General features: G+C 40.6%; 1 protein-coding gene and 1 long non-coding RNA gene across 2 annotated transcripts in view; one reads left to right on the top strand and one right to left on the bottom strand.

The window, feature by feature from the left end:
- The first annotated feature begins 2744 nt into the window (after nt 1-2744).
- LOC104671567 lies at nt 2745-17532 on the top strand. The gene is made up of 3 exons (XR_749298.1): nt 2745-3009; nt 3344-3422; nt 17163-17532. It is a non-coding gene; the product is annotated as an uncharacterized LOC104671567 (long non-coding RNA).
- Nucleotides 17533-22791: 5259 nt separating this feature from the next.
- Nucleotides 22792-23104, bottom strand: part of PTDSS1 (phosphatidylserine synthase 1) — a 106189-nt gene continuing 105876 nt past the window's right edge. Inside the window, exon 11 of the mRNA XM_030938259.1 lies at nt 22792-23043. Coding sequence (XP_030794119.1) covers nt 23011-23043 — 33 coding nt within the window. The 3' untranslated portion in view covers nt 22792-23010. The remainder of the gene's footprint in view (nt 23044-23104) is intronic.

The following is a 23104-nucleotide window of genomic DNA, read 5'->3' as shown; positions in this document are numbered from 1 at the left end:
CTTCATGTTTTCCACCTCATGATTATGGAATGGCTGCCTCACCTCCAGGAATCATGTCCAGATTCCGGGGAAGGGGGAAGAAGGAAAAAAGGCAAAGGGAGAAGTTCATGCCAGCCCGGCCTGCTCTTTCAAGAAACAAGCTTCCCATCCACTGTACCCAGTGATTTCTACTTATGTGTCATTGGCCAGAACTATATCAAATGGGCAACTGGTAAGATGAATATTTTATCTGGGCATAGTTAAGCTCCAAACAAAATCGGAGTTTTATTGGTAAAGAAGAATGAGCAACAGATATGGTGTAAGCAACATCAGGGTCTGCCACTCTGTTACAAATGAGAAAATAGGCCAAGAGACATAAAGTCCATGGCCATGGTCACAGCTGGAAAAAGGATGGGCTGAGATTTGAAGCCAGGCCCCTGCCCAGTCCAAAACTCTTGTTTTCTTGACTGTGCCATACTGCTTTTGGGCATAGCATAAACAGATCTCCCTTCCTAATGCCATCAGGAAGTAGGCATTCTGTTGCTCAGAGTCATTTTACAGATGGAGAAATTGAGGCACAGAAAGGCTAAGTACCTCAGGAACAGAGGATTTGAACTCAGTGTATTAGTCTGTTCTCACACTGCTAATAAAGACATACCTGAGACTGGGTATTATTTTAAAAAGAGGTTTAATGGACTCACAGTTCCACATGGCTGGGGAGGCCTCACAATCATGGTGGAAGGCAAAGGAGAAGCAAAGTCACATCTTACATGGCGGCAGACAAGACGGCTTATTCAGGGGAACTCCCATTTACAAAACCATCAGATCTCGTGAGACTTATTCACTACCAGGAGAACAGTATGAGGGAAATCAACCCATGATTCAATTATCTCCACCTGGCCCCATCGTTGACATGTGGGGATTATTACATTTCAAGCTGAGATTTGGATGGGGACACAGTCAAACCGTATCATTCAGTCACTATAAAGAGGAAGTGCCATAGTAGAGCAGCATTAGTCTGAAAACTCTCTCTCTCTCTCTCTGTCACACACACACACACACACACAGCCATGAGCTGTTTCCAGGGACATCCTACCCTGGGGGAGATTCTGACACTCAACCTAGGACTTGTCAAGGAGGATTGTTGCAGGCTACCAACTGATATATTAAAAATAATATGTAGCCAATTACTGAGACTCTGTGGGTGATTTCAGAGTTATTCAGAATGTACATATTAAGTTATTCAGAAGAAATCCATTTTGGTTTTAACATTTTCAATGTAATGACCCTTACAGAATTGGTTTGTATCAGAAATACCAAAAGCTCAGTGGTGCCCACTGATCAATTTGTCCTCTACAGTAGCGCTCAAGCAGAGATGGATGAGCCTAATAAGAACAGGTGTTATTTAGTGAGAGCTTAAGAAGTGCCAGACATGGTGATCAATATTTACACTTGTCATATTATTTCAACTTGACCCGTCTTTCGGAGAGGCTTCCTGTTATCCTTACCTTTCAGGTGAGGACCTGAGGCTCAGTGAAGGCGAGTGACTTGCCCCAAAACACACACCTATGTAAAGGCAGGACTGTCCTGTAATCTAGGTGGCCCACCTGACCCCGCAACATCAATGTCCCTGACTGTGTGTAGGGGCTGGAGATAGCAGAAAGGAACTTGGAGTGAGGACCAGTAGACTTGCAAGTAAATAACACCCCAAATGTGCTTGTGCCGCTGAATTTCTAAGCTAACCAAGGACTGTTACGTTCAGCTCTTCTAATTTATATTATGTTCATACAGACCAGTGTTTTAGCCTGGTGAGATATTTTTAGACTAGAAAACCTGTGCAATGCTGCGGATTAAACAACTTTAATTCTATTACACTTACCCACATCTGGCAGGCAGGGTGTACCTTTATGTAAAATTAAAAGCCAATGAAACTTGCCATTTTTTTTTAAAGTTTGGCAGTAAAAATGCTTTCTTCCAGTTGTTCACAAATGAAACATGCTGTGCTGGTTTCTGAAAACCAAGAAGCCTGGAGAGAAATTTATGACTTTGAAACAAAATTTAGAGGTTGAAGGATTTAGCAGTTTGCAAAGAACGTGGAGCTAAGCCCTTGAAAAAAGCTGTTCAAAAAGTCCTGGCCTAAAGTGCCAACATCGTTTTCAGAAGTCCCCGCAGAAGCTCTTAGGAATCTGAAAGTGTAAAAATGGGGAGAGAGCATTTTAAAGACATCTTTCCCCTGAAAGCCGGTGCTTGTGAGCCTGTGCATTTTCCCACACGAATATGCTCCGCCTTTATGTTAGACAGGCATTTCCTGCGTGCGGCAGGTTTGTTATCCTTCATTTTTTTTTTCCTTTTCCTTCTCAGGGAATTATCCAAGATTTGTAGCCAGCAGTCTCCGCCATATTTTCTCTCAGCCCTTAGTCACACGCCCATATATGGAAATCTTTATCACATAGTCTCTGGCTAGGACATTTTATAGGAAGTGTTTAGTGTATTGTGGTCTTCATAACTAAGTCATTCTAAGGATAAAATGGCGGCAATCGGCATTATTATGTGTGCGTGTGTCTGTGTGTGTGTTTAGCCTTTGGAGCTGCGAAACATATTTGACAAGTTTGAAGTCAAGGTTTTATCCCCTCAGTAGTTCTTGTATAGCAAAGTGAATTTTTGCTATTTAGAAAGGAATCTTCCTCACTTTGCCCTAGAAGTAAAGTGGAAAGGCATGCTGGGATATTTTCCCCATAATAAGGGAGTTCAAACTCTCCACATTTGGACATTTTCCCTGCTTAGGCAGCCACAGCACAGAGATAATTAGTCACAAGGTTAGTTAGTCCAGCTTAAATAAGCAGAAGTCAAGTTAGTGCTTCACAGATTGGTCTTTTAGCAGATGCTCTGCCCTTTTGAGGAATGCAAGGGGCAAATGTGAGCTCTTAAGGATATTTTACATTTACGCAATGAGTTACGCTGTTCAAAAAACTTTGTCTTTCTACCCTTGTGCAACCTAATTTCTCTTACCGGAAACCTGAGGCTCCAAAGGTAAGTCATTTGCTTGAAAAAAAAAAACAGCTAATACCACTTTACGTTCAGAAACTCCCAGCAGCTCCCACTGCATGAGTGATCAAGACCAAGCTCCTTAGGACAAAAAGTGAAGGTTTGAGAAACATTTAGCAACCATTTATACACATAAGTACCGGTAGTTAGGCACCGTGAGGGGTGAAACCAAATAAGATGAATTCTTAGAAAGCTGTAATAGAAATGCGGGACTCTGTCATCATACAAATAATTAATTGCAATAAGTGTCAGTCGGCTCAGGCTGCTGTAACAAAATACCACAGACCAGGTGGCTTAAATAACAATTTATTTCTCACAGTTCTGGAGGCCAAAAGTCCAGGGTCAAAGTGCCAGTGGATTACATTTCCTGGTGAGGACCCTCTTCCTGGCTTGTACCTGTAAGTGGCCACTGTTTTGCCGTTTCCTCATGTTTTTTTTTCCTGGGTGAGTGCACTGATGAGAGGGAGAGGGAGAGAGAGAGAGAGGATCTATTTTCCTCTTTTTATTTTTTATGTACTTATTTTTTTGAGACGGAGTCTCACTCTTGCCCAGGCTGGAGTGCAGTGGCATGATCTTGGCTCACTGCAACCTCTGCCTCCCGATTCAAACAATTCTCTTGCCTCAGCCTCCCCAGTAGCTGGGACTACAGGCACCCACCTCCAAGCCCAGCTAATTTTTGTATTTTTAGTAGAGACAGGGTTTCACCATGTTGGCCAGGCTGGTCTCAAACTCCTGACCTCAGGTAATCTGCCCACCTCGGCTTCCCAAAGTGCTGGGATTACAGACATGAACCACAGTGCCCGGCCTATTTTCCTCTTCTTATAAGGGCACTGTTTCTCTCATGAGAATTCTCACCCTCACGACCTCATCTAAACCTAATACTCCCAAAGGCTTTACCTCTAGATACTATTACACTGGGAGTTAGGGCCTCAACATACGATTTTTCAGAGGACATGAACATTCAGCCCATAGCAATAAGCAAGTGACTGGGGAAGAGTGGTCTGGGATTGAGCAGTGTTGAGGTAAAACTAGCTTTAAAAATCATGTTCTTGGCCGGGCGCGGTGGCTCAAGCCTGTAATCCCAGCACTTTGGGAGGCCGAGACGGGCGGATCACGAGGTCAGGAGATCGAGACCATCCTGGCTAACACGGTGAAACCCCGTCTCTACTAAAAATACAAAAAACTAGTCGGACGACGCGGCAGGCGCCTGTGGTCCCAGTTACTCGGGAGGCTGAGGCGGGAGAATGGCGTAAACCTGGGAGGCGGAGCTTGCAGTGAGCTGAGATCCAGTCACCGCACTCCAGCCCAGGCAACAGAGCAAGACTCCGTCTCAAAAAATAAAAAAATAAAAAAATAAAAAAAAATCATGTTCTTCCCAATGGTCTCCCCACATGGACTTGATCCAGGGTCTGTGAATAGCTTCGTCCTGCAACTGGTGATGCATCAGAGCAAAAAAAAAAAAAAAAAAAAAAAAAAAAAAAAATAGGCAGGACATAATGCAGCACTTAGGAAGGAGGACGTGTGTGCGATGATCATCAGACTTTCACTTATAGGTTAAAAGAGAAGTGAGAGTCGTAGTTGTGTGTGAGGCCAGGGTAGGGGAAGGAGAAAGCTGGGGAGGGGCTGGCAGGGAAGACCAACACTATGTCATGGACAACCTCCCTGGAAGGTATTTCCCAAATTTCCTTCCAAGAAGATGGTCTGTTTGTACATTATTGCTGACATTTTGGACCCAGATTATGTCTTTTTTCAGAGATATTTGATCACTTGAGCCCTTCTCCATATCCAGATCACCTCCAGGGTTAGTGAGATAGTTAACATATTATAAGTGATATTGACTTCCCCCCAGACATGATAAAAGGTCTCCTTTTGTATAGGCAGTACAGGTTCTGTGAGTTCGGCCTGTCTGCAGTTAAAGTCTAATACAGGCCTGGGGATGAGTGTATTTGCTCTGCTAAGTAGTTGACTCCAGACACATTTTGCCTGTACAGAGACCTGAAGTGGGCATGTGACTGTGTTCAAGATAAAACAAACAAAGAGAATAGCCTCAGGTGACCAGTGTCATGAAGTCCAGCCAGATAAACACCCTCTGGGTATACCCAATGCCAATTTTGGTGTGGGGACCCTTTTGCCCATTGTCCTGCATGGGCTTCAAGAGTCCCAGCAACCATTGGGAAATAATTAAATCACCTTATACGGTTGTTCTTGGAAGTAAAATGCTAAGAACTGTTTGTACAGGTCAATCGAGTCAACACAGCAGGAAGCAGAGTTAGCTGCTTTCTTTTAAAGGGGCCTAGCGCTGTGTTCTGCCTTCTTCTCTTCTTCCCTCCTTCCTAGACTTCCTTCCACTTCAGTTGAACATCTACTATATGCTGGTACTGCCCTAAGCATAGGGAGTACATAAATGACAAAAGTGTGGCCTGGCATTTGTCCTCTTTTATTCTGCGAATATTTATTTTGTGTGCCAGCCTCTATGCCATGTACTAGGCATGCTGCATGGAACAGGAAATGCAGATTCTGCATTGTCAGGATACAGGATAGTGGTAATAGTGTTGAGTAAGTAATTAGGAGTGTCTCAAGAGTCATAGAACAGAGTTCCATGAGGATGTATAACAGAAGGGCCTAATTGAGTTTATGGAATCAAACAACTCCTCATTTGAAAAGGAACATGGAGAAAGTGCTTAAAACGTGCTTTTACCTAAGTAAGGTCTATTTTAAATTCATATTCTATCTTCCTAAAGTTAAGACAATCATATGACTTTTAAAAATGTATTTGATTACATTATATTGATTACATGAGTCAAGCAACCAGTTTAATAAGTGAATTAGTTGCTCAAGATTTAGGTAGATTTAGTCTTTGGATGTTTTTGAGACATATCTCAAAAGATCAAACTCAGATTCCAACTTCCTAAGTTCATATGGCAAGTTAGGCAGAATTCTAAGATGATCTCCAATATTCCCACTCTCTTCTTCCCTGGTATACACATTCTCCCAGTTATTTAATCAAACTCTAAGCTAGGTACCATGAAGAGATTTTGCAGATGTAGTTAAGGTGCCAAATCAACTGACCTTAAGGTGGGAAGATTATCTGGGGAACTTCAGGTGCTGATCTAATCAGCCAAGCCCTTAAAAAGGACTGGGCTCCTGCTGATGAAAGAGATTCGAAGTGTGAGATACATTTGACACTGGGGGGTGGGGGGGATTCTCCATAGCTGGATTTGAAGAGGAATATTAGGGGCCTTTAGGAACTGAGAGCAGCCCCTAGCTGATAGCCAATAAAGAAATGAGGGCCTCAGTCCTACAACCTCAAGGAAGTGAATGCTGCCATGACCACATGAGCTTGGAAGATGACCCTGAACTCCCGATGAGAAAAAAAAAACAAACTTTGCCAACGCTTTTTAGCCTTGTGAGATCCTGAGTAGAGAACACAGCCACACTGTGTACAGCCTTCTGACCTATGGCACTGTGAACTAATAGGTGAGCATTTTTTTAAGCCTCTAAGTTTGTGGCAACTTGAGACACAGCAATAGAAAACAAATACAGCTGCTGTTCTGTTTCCCTCTCAGTATGGACGTCTCTATTGCTTCCAGTATGACCCAAATCCTCTTGATTAAAAAGACTGAACATGTGACCAGGTTGGCAAATCATCATATCTCTCACCTCTGAGCATGATGATTGGCTCAGGTGTTGGGATTGTGACCTAAGCTGTGCCACCAGTGTCCTTACCTGTGAATTATAAAAGATCAGCTTAAGGCACAATGCTAACTTCCCCAGGAATGAGAGCCCAGAGCTGCCCATATCCATGACTCCACTAACATGATGAACCTGATTTGAACCCTGAAACCCAAAGAGCACGGAGAGTCCTGACAGTGTTCGAGACCCTGCATCCATTGTCTTTTGGTCACCTAAACCTATGCCCTTCCAGCAACTTGGTTATAGGAACCAAGGCTTCTCCTTTTGATTTGAGCCAGGTCATGCTGAGCTTCTGTTGCAGGCAGCCAGAGAGGTCTGAACAATAAAGCTAGAGAGAAGTAAAGAACGGTGAGCTAGAAAACACCAGTTCTGCTTATCAGACATTATCAAGACATGGAAGTGTCTCTTTGCATGTAACCTGAGTTTTCTATTTTGTTTTTATAAATCAGTGCTGAAGGACATCAAATGATAGCAAAAACAAACACTAGCCCAATCATATTATCAGAACTTGCAGGGATTTTAGATGCTATCTGGTCAAGGGCCCTAATTGTCTATGTGTAGAAGCTCAGCCCAGAGAGGAGGAGCAGCTAGTTAGGTAACAAGGTGGTCATTCCAGAATTATTGGATAAAACTGACCCAGGTTGAATGAAAAATGATGCTCTCTGTATCTAATCCATTTTCTTCTGCTTTCCATGATTACTTGGGACTTCCATCATTTCAGTGTCTTTTTCTCAACTTTTCTAAAATTGTGTCTAGTGAGCACTGTGACTCTCATGATCCCTATGATATATTTTCAAGCTAGACTCTCCAGTTTCTGAATCTCTGGTGGTATCTCAGTTTGTCAGAGTGATTTCTACTTGATTCTACTAAAAATGGTGTAAAACTGTGTCCTGTTGAACATACTGCAAGAAGCTATCCTGGGCACAACTTACCTTTGTGATGATTGTATAAGGATAAATTCATAAATGATTATCTCCCTTGAATACAAATGTAAGTTGTTTCCATAGATACCTGTTCACAAAGATTAATGAGATAAATATTTTCCAATGCCTGGTTGAATTACACTTCTAACATACCAAATTGTGAACATCTTACTCCATTTCAACACGGAATTACAGAGTAGAAGATCTGGAAGAGGGCCTTAGGGATCACCAGACTCAATCTCTAATGGATCAGAGAAGGACAATGGGCTCCAAAGAGCGGGAAGGCCTTGGACAAGGTCAGAGCCTCTCTATTTTAAAAATCAATAGGTCGCCTATTGTGCTTTTAAATGAGATGAACTCACAAACATTTTTCCTTAAAATTTGCCTTTTCCCTTTTCTGCATGTATATAGACAAAAGTAGCAAAAAATATAAAATGTAAAGATTGTCTACCACCTGGATTTCGGAGCAACTAGGGAAAGATCTGTTTCTGGGATTAAGAAAAATCTTACCAATGAGATAATAAAATAACCTATTTGTTATTAATTTTAAAACTTGAGTAATTGAAAGAACAGCATTGTTTTTCTTTATAAAAATTGATATACATTTGTTTTTAAATATTCGGAAAACTTTAAGCTGTAGAAAGAAGGAGAAGAAATTGCTTATATTCGCACTACCCAACAAAACCAATTTTTAACATTTTTGGTGATTTTTCTTCAATCTTATTCTATATGAATAGAAAGTCTATGAGGATAGCAGTCATAAACATTTTCCCACGTTATTACATCTTCTTTATAAATATCTACTAAGCACATGTGGTATGTTTTTCTTTAGCAGCTAACTATTCTATTATGGGAATGCTGGTTTTAAAATAACCTTACAAGGAGCATCTTCATGTATAAATATATTTTTCCATATTTAGGAGTATTCTCTTATTCCTCATAAATGGAACTTCTGGATCTGTTTTATAATAGGTGCATATCTCAATTGATAGACAAAAGAATTAAATAAGCATGTTAATCAGAATGAGGCAGGTGAGCTGTGGTAACAAGCAGCTCTATTATCTCAATGACTTAACAAAAATAAAAATTTACTTCTTAGTCATGGGAATTCATTTTTGGGTTCAGGTTACTCTCTGAAGCTGCTGTCCTTGTATGAGGACTTAGCAGTCCAGACTTTTCAGTGCTTAGATTCCACCGTCTCAACCAAGCCTGCTCTCTTATTACATCTTTATGGGAAGGTTCCTAAATACTCACTCATACCCCATAGGCAGAACTTGTTACACAGCCCTGTCTGCCTTCAAGGCGGTGGGATTGGGTGGGAAAGCGTGGTCCACCCATGCACCAGAAGGAGGTGAGCACTTTCATGTTATTGACCAATTGCTTTTCACAACAATTCACATGCCCATCAATTTGCATGAGAAAGTCCTTTTCACCACATGCATTTACTATACTAATTGCATATTACTCCTTTAAAAAATGCTTTGCTACAGTGATGGGCAAAAATATTTAGTTTTTATCCCTTTGATTACCTCAAGGTAGACTTTTTAATTAATTAATTCATTCATCCATTTAATCAGTCATTCAACAAATACAGTTATGTGGCATTGATGAATTAGATATGTGGTGGTGGTCCCATATGATTATAAGGGAGCAAACAACTTTAACCTCAGTGTGGATGAGGATGACATTGAGGAGCCTCTAGATGTAAGTCCTGAGGAACTGACAGAGTTGCGAGAGCTGGAACAGGAACTCAAGAGCTTAAAGAAGAGTCAAGAGAAAAGGAAACTGCAGAAGAAAAAGACAAAACCCTGAGAAAATTCACTGTCAAGGGTTTGGCAGAAGCCTTTATAGACCTCAGCAACTTGGAAAGTTTGAAACCATGGACCCTAACACTGCATGGTTTTCGTTAGTAGAGAGGAGTGTTCATGATGCATTATCTACTCACAAGCAAATACATGATGAAACAAAGAAATAAATCAAGCATTCTTTTCTTTTCTGAAAAGAGCGACACCTCCTCAAGAACAGCCCCAGGCAGCTCCTTCAGGAGGTGCTTCAAAAGAAGGTATTGTTTTCATAGATGACAGTTCCATGCCTGTTATTACCCCTTCAGTCCTTCCAGTGGGACAAACTGGAGAAGTAGAAGACAGTGATACTGATGATCCTGACATTGTGTAGGCCTAGGCTAATATGTGTGTTTGTGTCTTAGTTTTTAACAAAAGTGTTTAAAAAGTGAAAAATAAAAAACTGTGAAAGTAGAAAAAACCTTATAGAATAAGGATATTAAAAAGAAATATTTTTGCACAGCTGTACAATGTGTGTTTAAGCCAAATATCTACAAAATAATCAAAACATTAAAAAAATTAAGAAGTTTATAAAGTAAAAATGTTACAGTAAGCTAAGGTTAATTTAGTATTGAAGAAAGAAAAATATTTTCTACAAATGTAGTGCTGTCTAAGTATACAGTGTTTATAAGGTGTACAGTTGTGTCCTAAGCTTTCACATTCACTCACCACTCACTCATTGACTCACCCTGAGTAACTTCCAGTCCTGCAAGCTCCATTTATGGTAAGTGACCTAAACAGGACAGGGTGTGCCATTTCTAACATTTTATATTGTATTTTTACTGTTTTCTGTTTGAATATGTTCAGATACACAAATACTTACCATTGTGTCATAATTGCCTACAGTATTTGGTAGAGTAACATGCTGTACAGGTTTGTGGCCTAAGAGTGATAAAACCATATCATATAGCCTAGGTATGGAGTAGGCAATACCATCTAGGTTTGTATACGCGCACCCTATAATGTTCACACAATGACAAAATTGCCCAAAGAAAACATTTCCATTATAAATACATAACTGTATTTACTTAACAGGTGAACCAGGCACTGACCCAGGTATTAGGTCTCTGATGGTGGACACATACACATGGCCCCTTTCCCCATGCGCTTTGTGATCATTGACTAGTTACGGTGCCTCTTTTATGAATTGTCTGTAAATATCCTTGCATGTCTGTGTTTAGGGTTCTTTGCATTTTTCTTATTGAGTTACTTCAGCTCTTTATAAAGAAAAGATAGCAGCTCTTTTTTGCATTCGCTGCAAACTTTTTTTCAGTTTGCCTTTTAATCTTAATTTTGGTGACGTTTTCCCTTTTTTACAGATTTTTAAAATTATCTATTCAAATCTCTTGGTCTTTTCCCCTTAAATTTCTTTCCTTACTTTTAATCTTAGGAAATACTAAAAATGGTTATTTCTGAGTTTTTTAGAACTTTTCTCTTGCTAAACATCACCTTGTGAGAAAACACACACCTACACTCACATATGTGTATGTATGTATATAGATATTTTTAGAGAGAGAGAATGAGAGTGTGTGTGTGTGAGAGAGAGAGAAGGAAATAGAGAGAGAGATGGAAAGAGAAAGGAGGGAGAGAATTCAGTGGATAATTCAATTCCAGACTCTTTATGCAGGTTATGAACCTAAAGGCCACTTTAGCAGTCCCATTGCCTGCCTACCACTCCTGATTGCCCAGTCTTTTCTCCTCTTGGGGTTCCCAGATGGAAGGTGCTATGGAAGGTGCTTGCAGTCCTTACAGCACTATAGAAGGTGCTGTAAGGACTAGACAAAAGAATAATGCATGGTCTGTCCTTCTAGTTTATAAAATCACACGCACAACTACACAGGCACATGCACGCAGAGCTCATTAATTCAAGGCTGTGTGTGGTAAGAAACAAGTGAGTTGCGTAGACTGGATGGACTCCAAACTTTTCATTTTGCAACCCTATTAGTTAAAAACATGTTGTGCAAACACTTTCGATACATGTTTCACAGAATTCAAGACACTATCAATTGTGCATTACATCATTACGTTATATAGCATGAAGAAAGAAAAATATCCCTGCCAAATTGTGACATAGGCTTTCTGTAGGTATTGATTGTAAAATGCATCTCAATATGAGAGATGTTAAAATGCAAAACAATGTGTGTCTCAGAACTGATAATAAATGATCATATGCTTCTAAACGAATATATTATGTCCTTTTAAAAGCATACACAAAAATAGGAGTTTTAAAAGATTGAGATTTTATAAGCAAAAGTTCAATACCTTCCTGTTGCACCCCAAAGGATCACTACAGACACCCGACTCTGGAGGCCACTGGCATAGACAGAGGTCTCATGTGGGTCCAGAAGAGTGAGGAGCTCTTAGCTGTCTTTGTGGCTCTGGGGAAGTGGACTAGCATTTCAGAAGTGCCCAAACACAGAAACAGGAAAACCATCTGAGTGATGTTAGGGGACAGTGAAGCCAAGGGACCAGAAGTGACTGTGGTTCTCAGCCTCAGTGTTAGGGGGAATGACATAAGTAGGGTAGCCAGGCGAGGAAGCTACTCTCTGGGAGAAAGATAAACATCTTAGGGAAATAACGGCATGTAAATGGAGCTAATTTGAACAGTGTAAGCAGATGACAGCTGGGCACTGTATTTAATGTCAGCATAGACAAAGAGCAACACAAGATTTGGGTGGGTGCCACTTAAGGCCGATCTTACAAGTCAGATGTGCAGTGTCTGTAACAGAAGTCACAAGTGCCTGGCTCAAGATAGCTCCCTGACTGATGGTCACAATGTCTCCTTTGAAGATTAATCTCTTTCAGTTAAAGGACTGAAGACTCCAATTAAAATGCAATTACCCCCAACAGAGGTAACCAACATCTTTTTCTTGTGAGAGGACAGGTTGCTGAGAGGAAGGCACTAAAGAAATACAGTGTGAAAGCTGGAGGTGGATTCTTCTGGTATTCCAGAAGCTGGATAATTTTGGAATACTGGATTCTTCTGGAATGCTTATCCACTTCCCCAGAGCCACACAGACTCAGCTAAGAGCCCCTCACTCTTCTGGGCCCACACGGGACCTCTGTCTATGCCAGTGGCCTCCATGGTGGGGTGTCTGCAGTGATCCTTTGGGGTGCAACAGGAAGGTATTGAACTTTTGCTTATAAAATGTCAACCTTTTAAAACTCCCATTTTTGTGTATGCTTTTAAGAGGACATAATATATTCATTTAGAAGCATATGATCATTGATCATTTTTTATCAGTTCTGAGACACACATTGTTTCACATTTTAACATCTCTCATTTTGGAATACATTTTACAATCTACATACAAAAGCCTATGTCACAATTTGATTGGCAGGGATATTTTTCTTTCTTCATGCTATATGTGATGATGTAATGTACAACTGATAGTGTCTTGAATTCTATGAAATATGTATTGAAAGTGCTTGCACAACATGTTTTTAATGAATGGGGTTGCAAAACGAAAAGTTTGGAGTCCATCCAGTCTACACAACTTGTTTCTTGTCATACACAGCCTTGAACTAATGAACTCTGCATGTGTGTGTGTGCCTGTGTAGTTGTGCATGTGATACTAAAAACTTGAAGGACAGACCACACATTTTTCTTCTGTCTAGTCCTTACAACACCTTCCATAGTCTAGACCAGCAGTTCTCAACACCATCAGACTTACCACCCCTTTTATAACTAGTATTTTATGATGTCCTTTTTACGATCTTAAAATTAAATTCACAAATACGTTTTTTAAAAAGCCCATAGTGTATTAGTTGGGTTCTCCTCATTGCTAAAACAAATGTACCCTAATATATTTAATAACTTAAACACAATAAAAGTTTATTTCCAGCTCTCATGATAGGACTGGGCAGATAAGTAATGGGCAGGGAGTTGAAACAGATATGGAGGCGTGCACCTGGGAGGTTTCCGTGGGCCAGGCCTGGAAGTGGCATGTATCACTTCTGCTCAGGGGCCATTGGCTGGGACTCAAGCACATGACCACACCTGTCTGCAAGGGTGGATGGGAAATAGAGTCTAGTTGGGAAACTAGGAGAGAGAGTGGAACGTGGACTTTGGTGAGCATCTAGCAGTTTCTGCCACAAATATAATGCCTTGTTATAAAAGAGAAATAAAAGAATTTACAATAAAATAATATGATTTTCATTATGTAAACTCTTAGGATAGTCACACTAGAAGACATGAGTCAAATGTTTTCACTCGTAAGGAGAATGATGTGAATGTGAAGGCCTTAAGTGCAGTTTAAGAGTGGCGTGTTGTATTAGTGATTAACATATCCTTCCCTATTTTACTATTACTGTCCAATAGTGGTTTTTGTTTGTTTGTTTGTTTGTTTTTACTAGTAATGAGAGTTCCTGAAATAGTGAAAAACACTTAGTAAAATTCTGAACAAAGCACAATCTTCCTTTAATTTATACAGCTTACACGTTTCGGGAAAATCTGGTGCATATTAGAACTCTGCAACAAATGCTTTGTATTTATATGTAAAATCAAATTGGGCTCTAGGCTCAGATAATTATAAAGATTTTTTTTTTTTTTTTGCCTCTAGGAATATCAAATGGGGCACCAGTAGGCCCTGAGTGATGAGGGAGAATCCTTCATTGTGCAAAACTTTTCCGGATATTGCAGGATGTCTAGCGACCCCAGCACTCTTGCTAAATGCCAGTAGTACCCTCCCCACGTGCACAAATCACTGTGACAACCACATACACCTCCACAGTTTTCCAAAGCATTCCCATGGAGTCATACTGCTTCCACTGAGAACCACTGATCTTACTCAATAAATGCCTGACAATTCACTCTTGGGTACTTAAAGAAATGGATGAACAAACTGATTCACTAATCCTGGCATATTACTATAAAGCAAAGAATATGAACATATTTGGAATGCCAGCCTTGTGCTGTGCTGGGTGATTTTACATAACTATCTCATTTAATCCTCAAAACGATCTTGCCAGATATTATAAACTTGAAGGACAGACCACACATCTTTATAATGAATGAAATAGGGGTCTTGGAGGTGAAGTAGCATGTCTGTAATTATATGGTGGGTAAATATGTGGGAAGCTGGGATTGAAATCTGGGCCTGACTCCAGAATCCATGGTAAATTTCCACCATTATTAGGATGACCATATGTCTCCATTCAAGTCTACTGTCCTGGAGTAATGAGTATTAGCACTCCCTTTCACTCTCAAAGAGTCCCAGTCTGGAGAGTAAATTACATGGCCACCGTAAATATTATATGCTGCTATTGTCATCATTATTTATTGCACAGGAAGGTCAAGAGAGAGGGGAAAAAAGCAATATTATTCTTTCTCAGACATCAGTGGATGACTGAGGAGGCAGAATGGGTTTTCTCTTCCCCATTTATCACCTGTGCACTTCTCAAATCATCCATGGAGATTTGTATCTGTTTATCTTCTGGAAAAAAAATTTTAAACAGTAGGAAAATAAACACTTTCTAGATATTCAATCTTTTGCTATCAAACAGGGTATTGTCCTTTACCTGCAAATAAGCTATGCTGTCTCCTAAGAAAGACTAAGTACTCTTCAACCTGAAAAACAGCTGAAGATAGTGTCGGAAGCTGAACTGAGACACGCTGAGCAAGGTGATGCATTGATGCTTGCTTGCTTTTGATGAGCTGGTCACATTCTTGAAGTTAGGAAGAAATCTTCCCTTTAGATATTTAAGTTAGAAGCCTGTTTCTATCAGCTGCTGGTTCTGACGGTTTTCAAACAGTTGCTTTAAACAAGTCACAGTTTTAGACATGTCACATGCACACGTTCAGTCTCAGAGTTACGGGAAAGTACCAGAAAAAATTCACAGGGTAATTTCAACACCCAAATGCTGTCTCTGCCACCTCTCCCATCTCATTCCTGTCAATGACTCTCTCCCTCCACTCTGCCTACTATCCCCCCACCTTTTGTTTCAGCTCCTTGTGGCATTTGGTGTTTCCCCTCCCAATCTGCAGCCAGGGTCAGCACTGGTGAGGAAAAGTGGGTCAGATTGCCCTCTGTCTCCTGGTGCTGAGCACTCCTATGTTGGTTCAAACACAGAACCAACTGAAACCCACTCAGGCCTTCCCCAGCTGCCATCAGCCACTACCCTAGTGGTGGTCTGAGGGATTTCTTGAAAAGGAAGTAACCTAGTGGTCAGCTGCCCTTCTTGGTTTCCCACCAGGAGCTCTAATAGAAAGAGTCCTGGTTGAGATGCTGAGCCTGATCCCATTGGGGGCCTATTGGAAGATGTATCTTAGACCCTGGTGGCGCAGGGCAGAGAGGGAGCTTCCGAGCTGTTCCTGGTTTATCCATGCACCATTGCCAAGCTTGGGGATGATGCTTAACAAAGAGCACAGCATTCCACTGAAGACACTTAATAAAATTATAAAATTTAAAAAATAATAATTGTTGAATTGGGCTTAAGTAATACCATCCTGTTGTAGTTGTTTCCTTCAGCTTCAGTTGTATTTGGAAAAAAAAGAAATCACCTCAGAACTGATACAAATTATTAAAATTTCCCCCTCTTCAAGTCTCCATAGCCAAGTAGAAGGTGTGGAGACTGTCAAAAGACGTCTGAAACCTTTAAGGATAAGTACAAATAATCCCTCTAAGTGTGGATATTGATCGCTTTTGTTGTATAAAGACAGATTGTTCTGCTGAGACCACAGGAAATACACTCCATAAATGCTATCTTTTCTCCCTCCCACATCCATGGCAGACTCTGTTAATTGATCACCTACTCTTTCTGGCTAATTCTTAATAGAATATTTCAGGGAAAAACTGATGAAAGTTGGCAAGGGAGATGAAAGCTGTTTTTCTTTCTGACCTAGAGTAAGACCACAATGAGGTAGACATTCCCAGAATTTATCACCCAAGGTAGTTATAGTATTTGATATTTGGAATTTGGAATCTTGGAGAGTGGACCTTAGACTACCATGAGAAGGATCTCCTAATTTTCTCTCACTCCATCAGTCTGTCTTGAGAAGTCTGGCTATGCTGGAATACTACCAGCTGGGAAGGGATTGATGTGGAGATATGCCGGGAGGTAGGCAGGGAGGCCCTGGAGAGGAACGCAAGCTCAAGATGAGTACTTTACATTTTGGAAGCCAGATTACTTACAAGTAGCTCTTTGGGTCTGCTTTCTCTGCTGATATCCTGGAGCCTTAAGCAAAGTTGATCTATTCATTCATTCAACAAACAATTATTGGGCATCTATCCTGTGGCAGTCACTGAGCTATGATCTAGAATAAGAGGATGAATGACACAGATACAATCTGAGGATGATAAACCAATTACAGCTATTTTTGATCTTGGTGGTAAGGGCTTTGAGTGGCAAAACATGGACAGAAATGCTGGGGTGACACAGCAGGGGATCCCAGTGTTCTAGTTAAAAGGTATCTGTTCTCCAACATGATTTCACTTGATGGACTGGACACAGAGAGAAGAATTATGGGCAGGGCTTGGGCAGGAAGATTAAAGAGGTAGCTACTCCCCCAAGAGTTGGGGCCATGAGATCCAGGAACCTTATTCACATAAAGGCTCTTTTCTTTCACTGCCAACCTTGGAGGATCAGGGTTTGATTTTTTTTATAGGGGGTCATGGAAGCTAAAACCTTGGCAAAGAGCAATCTGTGATCTGCTATTGTGTTTTTCTATTCCCTTCCACAGGTGATTCCTAGAAGTCTCCATTTTGAAGTTCTCTTGTCCTTTGACCAAGCATCCAGCACATCCTCACAACACTCCAAAGCCACCTTGAAGACTCTCTTCAAAGCAATTTTTACTGTTGATACCACCACCATTGTTCCTGACACATGAAGCAGGAGGACCCAAGGCCGGAGGTCATGGCGGAGAGATGAGCAGATAGTCCTCAAAGGCAGACAGGGCTGGGGTTGAAGAGGAATTCCCTAATAGCTGTTATAAATGGAGATATGACAGGTATGAACAAACAACCTAGGAGTGGAAGAAAGAAGAGGGAGGAGTTAGGTAGAAATAGTACTGGGAGTGGATGCCCGGGCTGTGTAGTGACATAAAGGGGCTTAAAGAGGGCTTAGGGAGCAAAACTGAGAGGAAGAGAATGAAGGAAGGTAAAGAATTCGGTCTTTGGCATTCTGATATGTAGTGAGGGCTGGGGGTGATGACAGACTAGATTTAGGGAGCCTGAGGGTTGGGTGTTGGTTTGTGTTCTTGAAATTACTTCCTCAGGATTTCACATCTAACCAAATATTAACAATCATTTACTAAATAAATATTGTTCCATCCCTGGATGGGCAGATGGGAGTGTTATGCCTGCCTCTCCCCATCCCATACCAAAAAATTAACAAAGACAGTTCAATTCATAACCCCAAGTCTGTCACAATCCAGACTAAGAAGTGCCCTGAGAGCCTGGCAGGATCATCTTGGTGCACACTCAGTAGCTAGGGGATCTGAGTGGCCAAGGAACACCCAGAACTCCTGCCTCCTATAAGTCCAAGGCTGAGCATAGCAAAGTATGGAGAGAGAAGGGTCTTCTAACACCGAAGTAAGAAGGAGCAGACTTTTCAGCAAGAAGAAAAGTCCCAGAAATTCAGATAAGATTACAAACAAATTATAAAGCGATAAGCTGGCTGAAACAATAATATTCAAATTAGTTCAATTCAGCAAGTACATATGAGTGCTCCTGTGTGCCCATCCTGGGCTAGTCTACTTGAGGGAATGGACACAGGAGAAACGAACAGGGTTTAAAGGGGAGGTATTTCTTCAGGCACAAAGCTCTGCAGATGGCTGCCTCTCCACTGGGAACCCCATGACAATTCACACAAGATCTCTCCCAAGACCTCTCAAAGCAATTATTTTAAGACCTCAGTCCCTGTCCCCAAGCAGCCAGAAGTCTGTTTCACTGGTATCAGATCAAGCAGACCCTTCCTGAAACTTTTATAGAGAAATGAAAGTGATTTGGTTAAAACAGGGAATTTTGGCCGGGCGCAGTGGCTGACACCTGTAATCCTAGCACTTTGGGAGACCTAGGCGGGCAGATTGCCTGGGCTCAGGAGTTCGAGACCAGCCTGAGCAATATGGTGAAACTTTGTCTCTACTAAAAATACAATAACAAAAAAATTAGCCAAGCTTCGTAGCATGCGCCTGTGATCCCAACTACTTGGTGGCTGAGGCTTGGGAATTGCTTGTACCTGGGAGACGGAAGTTGCAGTGAGCTGAGATCATGTCACTGCACTCCAGCCTGGGCAACAGAGCAAGACTGTCTCCAAAACAAACAAACAAACAAACAAACAACACAAGGAATTTCAAAGATAAAAGCAAGAGCAAAGATGGAGAATGGGTTGGAGGTGGAAAAAACACAGAAGTAAGAAGTAGAAGCTAATGAGAAGAGCATGAATACCTTAGGCTGAGTTGATGGCAGCAAGTAGAGCCAAGGGACAGGGAGAATGAAGACATAGTCTCTACTGGCTGGATGTAGAAGAAATAAAAAAGCAGAGTCTAAGATGACCTTCAGTAGGAGTGGTAGAAGGGTGAATGAGGAAAGTCAGTAGCTCAGAAGAGAAGCATTTGAAGAAGGAAGACAATGAGTTCAGTAATTCAAGATTTGATCTTTTCTTTCCTGAACGCTTCCTGTGGTATCCCTGTTGGGTCCCCCTCTCCAGGATTTGTTCTCCAGTCCACCCTTTGCACTGGGTTTCTAAAAGGCAGTCTCTACTGGATCATTCTCTGCATCCAGCCTCACAGTAGTTGCCACCACCTTGAGGTGAAAGGCCAAGGTCCAGAGCATGGCATACAAGCTCTTGGAGCTCTGCCTTACCTGAATCTTAGCCTCATATCCTGCCATTCTCCTTCTTGGGCTTAACATTCCTGCCATCCTGAAATAGTTGCATTGAAAAAGAAAGCCAGTTTCATGTGTCAGTACTTCTGTACTTGTTAACCTCACCCTGAAAACTTATTCCTACATTTCCTAGTTGAACTTCTCACCATCCTGTATCAGATGGCTAAAAACCCAGCAAAGCATTCCCTGATGGTCCTCTCCACTCTCCAAAGGAAGGTTTGTTCCAGGAATGCAAGTCTGATTCAATATACGAAAATTACTCGATATAATCTTCCATACTAATGGCTAAAGGAGAAAAATCATGTAGTCTTATCAACTGATAAAGAAAAAGCATTTTAAAAAATTTAACATGTATTCATGATAAAAACTCTTGGAAAAAAATGAACTAGAGGGTAACTTCCTCAACTTGATAAAGAGTGTCTACCAAAAGGCTCTAGCTAATATTATTTTTAATGGTGAAGGACTGAATGCTTTCTCCATAAGATCTAGAACAAGACAATGATGTCTGCTCTCACCACTCTTATTCAACATAGTACAAGTAGTTCTGGCCAATTTCAAAAGGCACAAAAAGAAAAAAAAAAAAAAACAAGCATGCAGATGAGAAAGGAAGAAATAAAACTGTCTCTATTTGCAGACGAAATGATTGTCTAGGTAGAAAATTCCATGAAATCTATAAAACAACAACCTCCTAGAACTAATAAGTGAGTTCCTCAAGGTTGCAAAATGTAATACAAACATACAAAAGCCAATTTCATTTTGGCATCCATAACAGATGGAAGTTATAGTACTTGACACAGGAATTTGGAATCTTAGAAAATGGACCTTAGACCACCATGAGATGGATCTTCTAGTTCTCCCTCACCCCATCAGTCTGTCTTGAGAAGTCTAGCTATGCTGGAATACTACCAGCTAGGAAGATAGTATTTGGTGTCCATAACAGATAGACACCAAAATAAAAAATAAATGCCATTTACAGTTGCTAAAAAAAAAAAAAAAAAAAATATATATATATATATATATATATATATATATATATATATATATCTAACAAAACATGTACAGGACTTCAACTGTACGTTTTGTAGTGGAAAACTACAAAACATTGATGACATAAACCAAAGAAGATCTAAATAAATGGAAAGACATTGTGTGTTTGTGGATTAGAAGATTCAATACAATAAAGAAGTCAATTCTTTGCAAATTAACATGGAAGTTTAATGCAATTCCTATCAGAATCCCAGCAAGATTTTTGTAGATATAGACATGATTATTCTAAACTTTATATGAAAATGCAAAGGAACCAGAATAGCTAAAATAACTTTGTAAAAGAATAATAAAGTGGGAGGAATCAATCTACCTGATTTCAAGATTTATTATAGAGCTGTGGTATTTACAGAGTGACAGACACATAGATCGATTAAACAAATAGAGGGCCTAGAAACAGACCCACAAAATATGCCCAACCAAAAGGTACAAAAGCAATTCAGTGGAGGAAAGATAGCCTTTTCAATGAAGCTCAACTTAAATCTCATATATTTAAAGAATTAACTCAAAAATAGATCACAAGCTTAAATGTAAAACTATAAAACTTTTAGAAAACAAAACCCAGGAGAAAATCATGGGGATCTGGGGCTAGGCAAAAAGTTCTTAGATTTGCCATCAAAAGTCTGACCCATAAAAGAAAATAATAATGATTGGATTTCATCAAAATTTAAAACTTTTGCTGTGTAAAATGCCCCATTATGAGACTGAAAAGACAAACTTCAGAGAGCAAGAAAACATTTACAAGCCACATATCTGACAAAGGATTAGTAGCTAGATACATAAAGATCTCTCAAAACCCAACACTAAAAAATAAAACAAAACCAATACAATCAGAAAATGTGAAAAAGACATGAAGAAGCACCTTACTGAAGAGGATATATGGATGGCAAATATGCATTTGAAAATATGTTCAACATCATTAGTCATTAGGAAATGTGAATTAAAATCACAATGAAATGTCACTATGCAACAGAATGGCTAAAATAAGAAATAGTGACAACACCAAATGCTGGTGTGGATGTGTATAAACTGTATCTCTCCTATGACTGTATCTCTTCTTTACCTCTCCTATATTTTTGTGTAAACATGTTTCCATTTCTCTGGATGAATACTCCTAGGTATTTATCACACAAGTGTTCATAGCTGTTTTTTGGTAGTCGCCCAAAAACTGTAAACAACCCAGATGTCCTTCAACAGGTGATAGCTAAATGCACTATGGTACATCCATTGGTAAAAAATATCAGCAATAAAAATTAATGAACTTCTGATGTGCGCGACAAATTGGATGAAGCTTCAGGAAATTATGCAGAGTGAAAAAAGCCAATTCCAAAATGTTACATACTTTATTACAGCATTTATAGAACATTCTTGAAATGACAAAATTATAGACATGGAGGATGGAGGAGGGGTTGCCAGGGGTTGAGATGGGTGTTGGAAAGAGGAGATGCAGTTGATAAGGTGGTGTGGCTATAAAAGGATAATAGCAGGGCTATTTGTGGTGATGATATTGTTCTGTATCTTGTCAATATCCTGGTCTGACATCATACTATAGTTTTTCAAGATGTTACCATTGGTTGAAAATGGGTAAAGGGTACACTGGATTTATCTGTATTGTTTCTTATTACTGCATGCGCATCTACAGTGATCTCAAAATTAAAAGTTGAATTTAAAAAATAAAGCACAAACCACACTCATGCATTATCTCATAGTCAAAGGCCCAGGCCCAGCATAACTGGGTCCTCTACTTAGGTCCCAGCTGTCTGAGACCAAGGTGCCTGCCAGGGCTGCCGTGTCATCTGAGGTTTGGGGTCCTCTTTCGTGCTTAATCAGGCTGTTGATGGAATTCAGTTCCTTGTGGCTGTAGGACTGAATTCCCCATTTTCTCACTGTCGACCACAGACCATTCCAGAGACCAACAGCTGCTTCTTGCCACATGGCTCTTCAATATCCCTTCTCATGCTTTGAGTCTCACTTTCTAGGAGGGATCAGGCCCATTTATGAAGTTGCCTGATTAGGTAAGTCCCACTGGGATAATCTCCCTTTTGATTGACAAGTCAATAGATTAGTAACCTAACCATGAGCACTGATACTCCATCATATTCACAGGTTCAGGAATTATGTGAGGTGTGTACACCAGATGGTGAGAATTCTCGGGACTGCCTTAGAATTCTGCCTCCCACAGACCATCTTAGGCCCAGCATTCTCTGTGGGATAGGCAGAAGTCTTTGATGGGACTACACCACAGTGCAATTCTTCTCTCTGCCCATTCCTATTGTTACCGAACAATCAATGGGCTCACTTCCCAATGCACATAAAAGCCAATACCATGCACTGGATATTGAGAAAAGAAAGGCTTTATTTCTAGCCAATGATCAAGGAAACAGGAGGAAATGCTCCAATCTGTCTTCCTGAGCTGGGGACTAGGTCAGGCTTTATAGACATATGGTGATGAGCCATGATCTGATTGAGTCTTTCAATGAAGTGCTGCCGGGGAGGCATGATCTGACTAGATCCTGCCATGAGGTGACACCAGAGCTCCATCTGATTGGATTCCATATCCTGCCATTCAGGGTCTGCTTCTTCATTCAGTCCCTGCTCCCCAGTTTGAGACCTTAGGTTCCACCCATGGTTGAGTCCTTGGTTCATCCAGGCATACTCAGGTTAGGTGATCTTCAATCTGGAGGATCCTGGCAACTGAAAAACAACTCACAACTTTGTTACATAAAAATTGAACCAGAGTGGTCTGGTGCAGTTA

Source organism: Rhinopithecus roxellana, chromosome 9, assembly GCF_007565055.1.
Source record: "Rhinopithecus roxellana isolate Shanxi Qingling chromosome 9, ASM756505v1, whole genome shotgun sequence".
Classification (NCBI taxonomy): domain Eukaryota; kingdom Metazoa; phylum Chordata; class Mammalia; order Primates; family Cercopithecidae; genus Rhinopithecus; species Rhinopithecus roxellana.
This window is presented reverse-complemented; position numbering and strand designations above follow the sequence as displayed.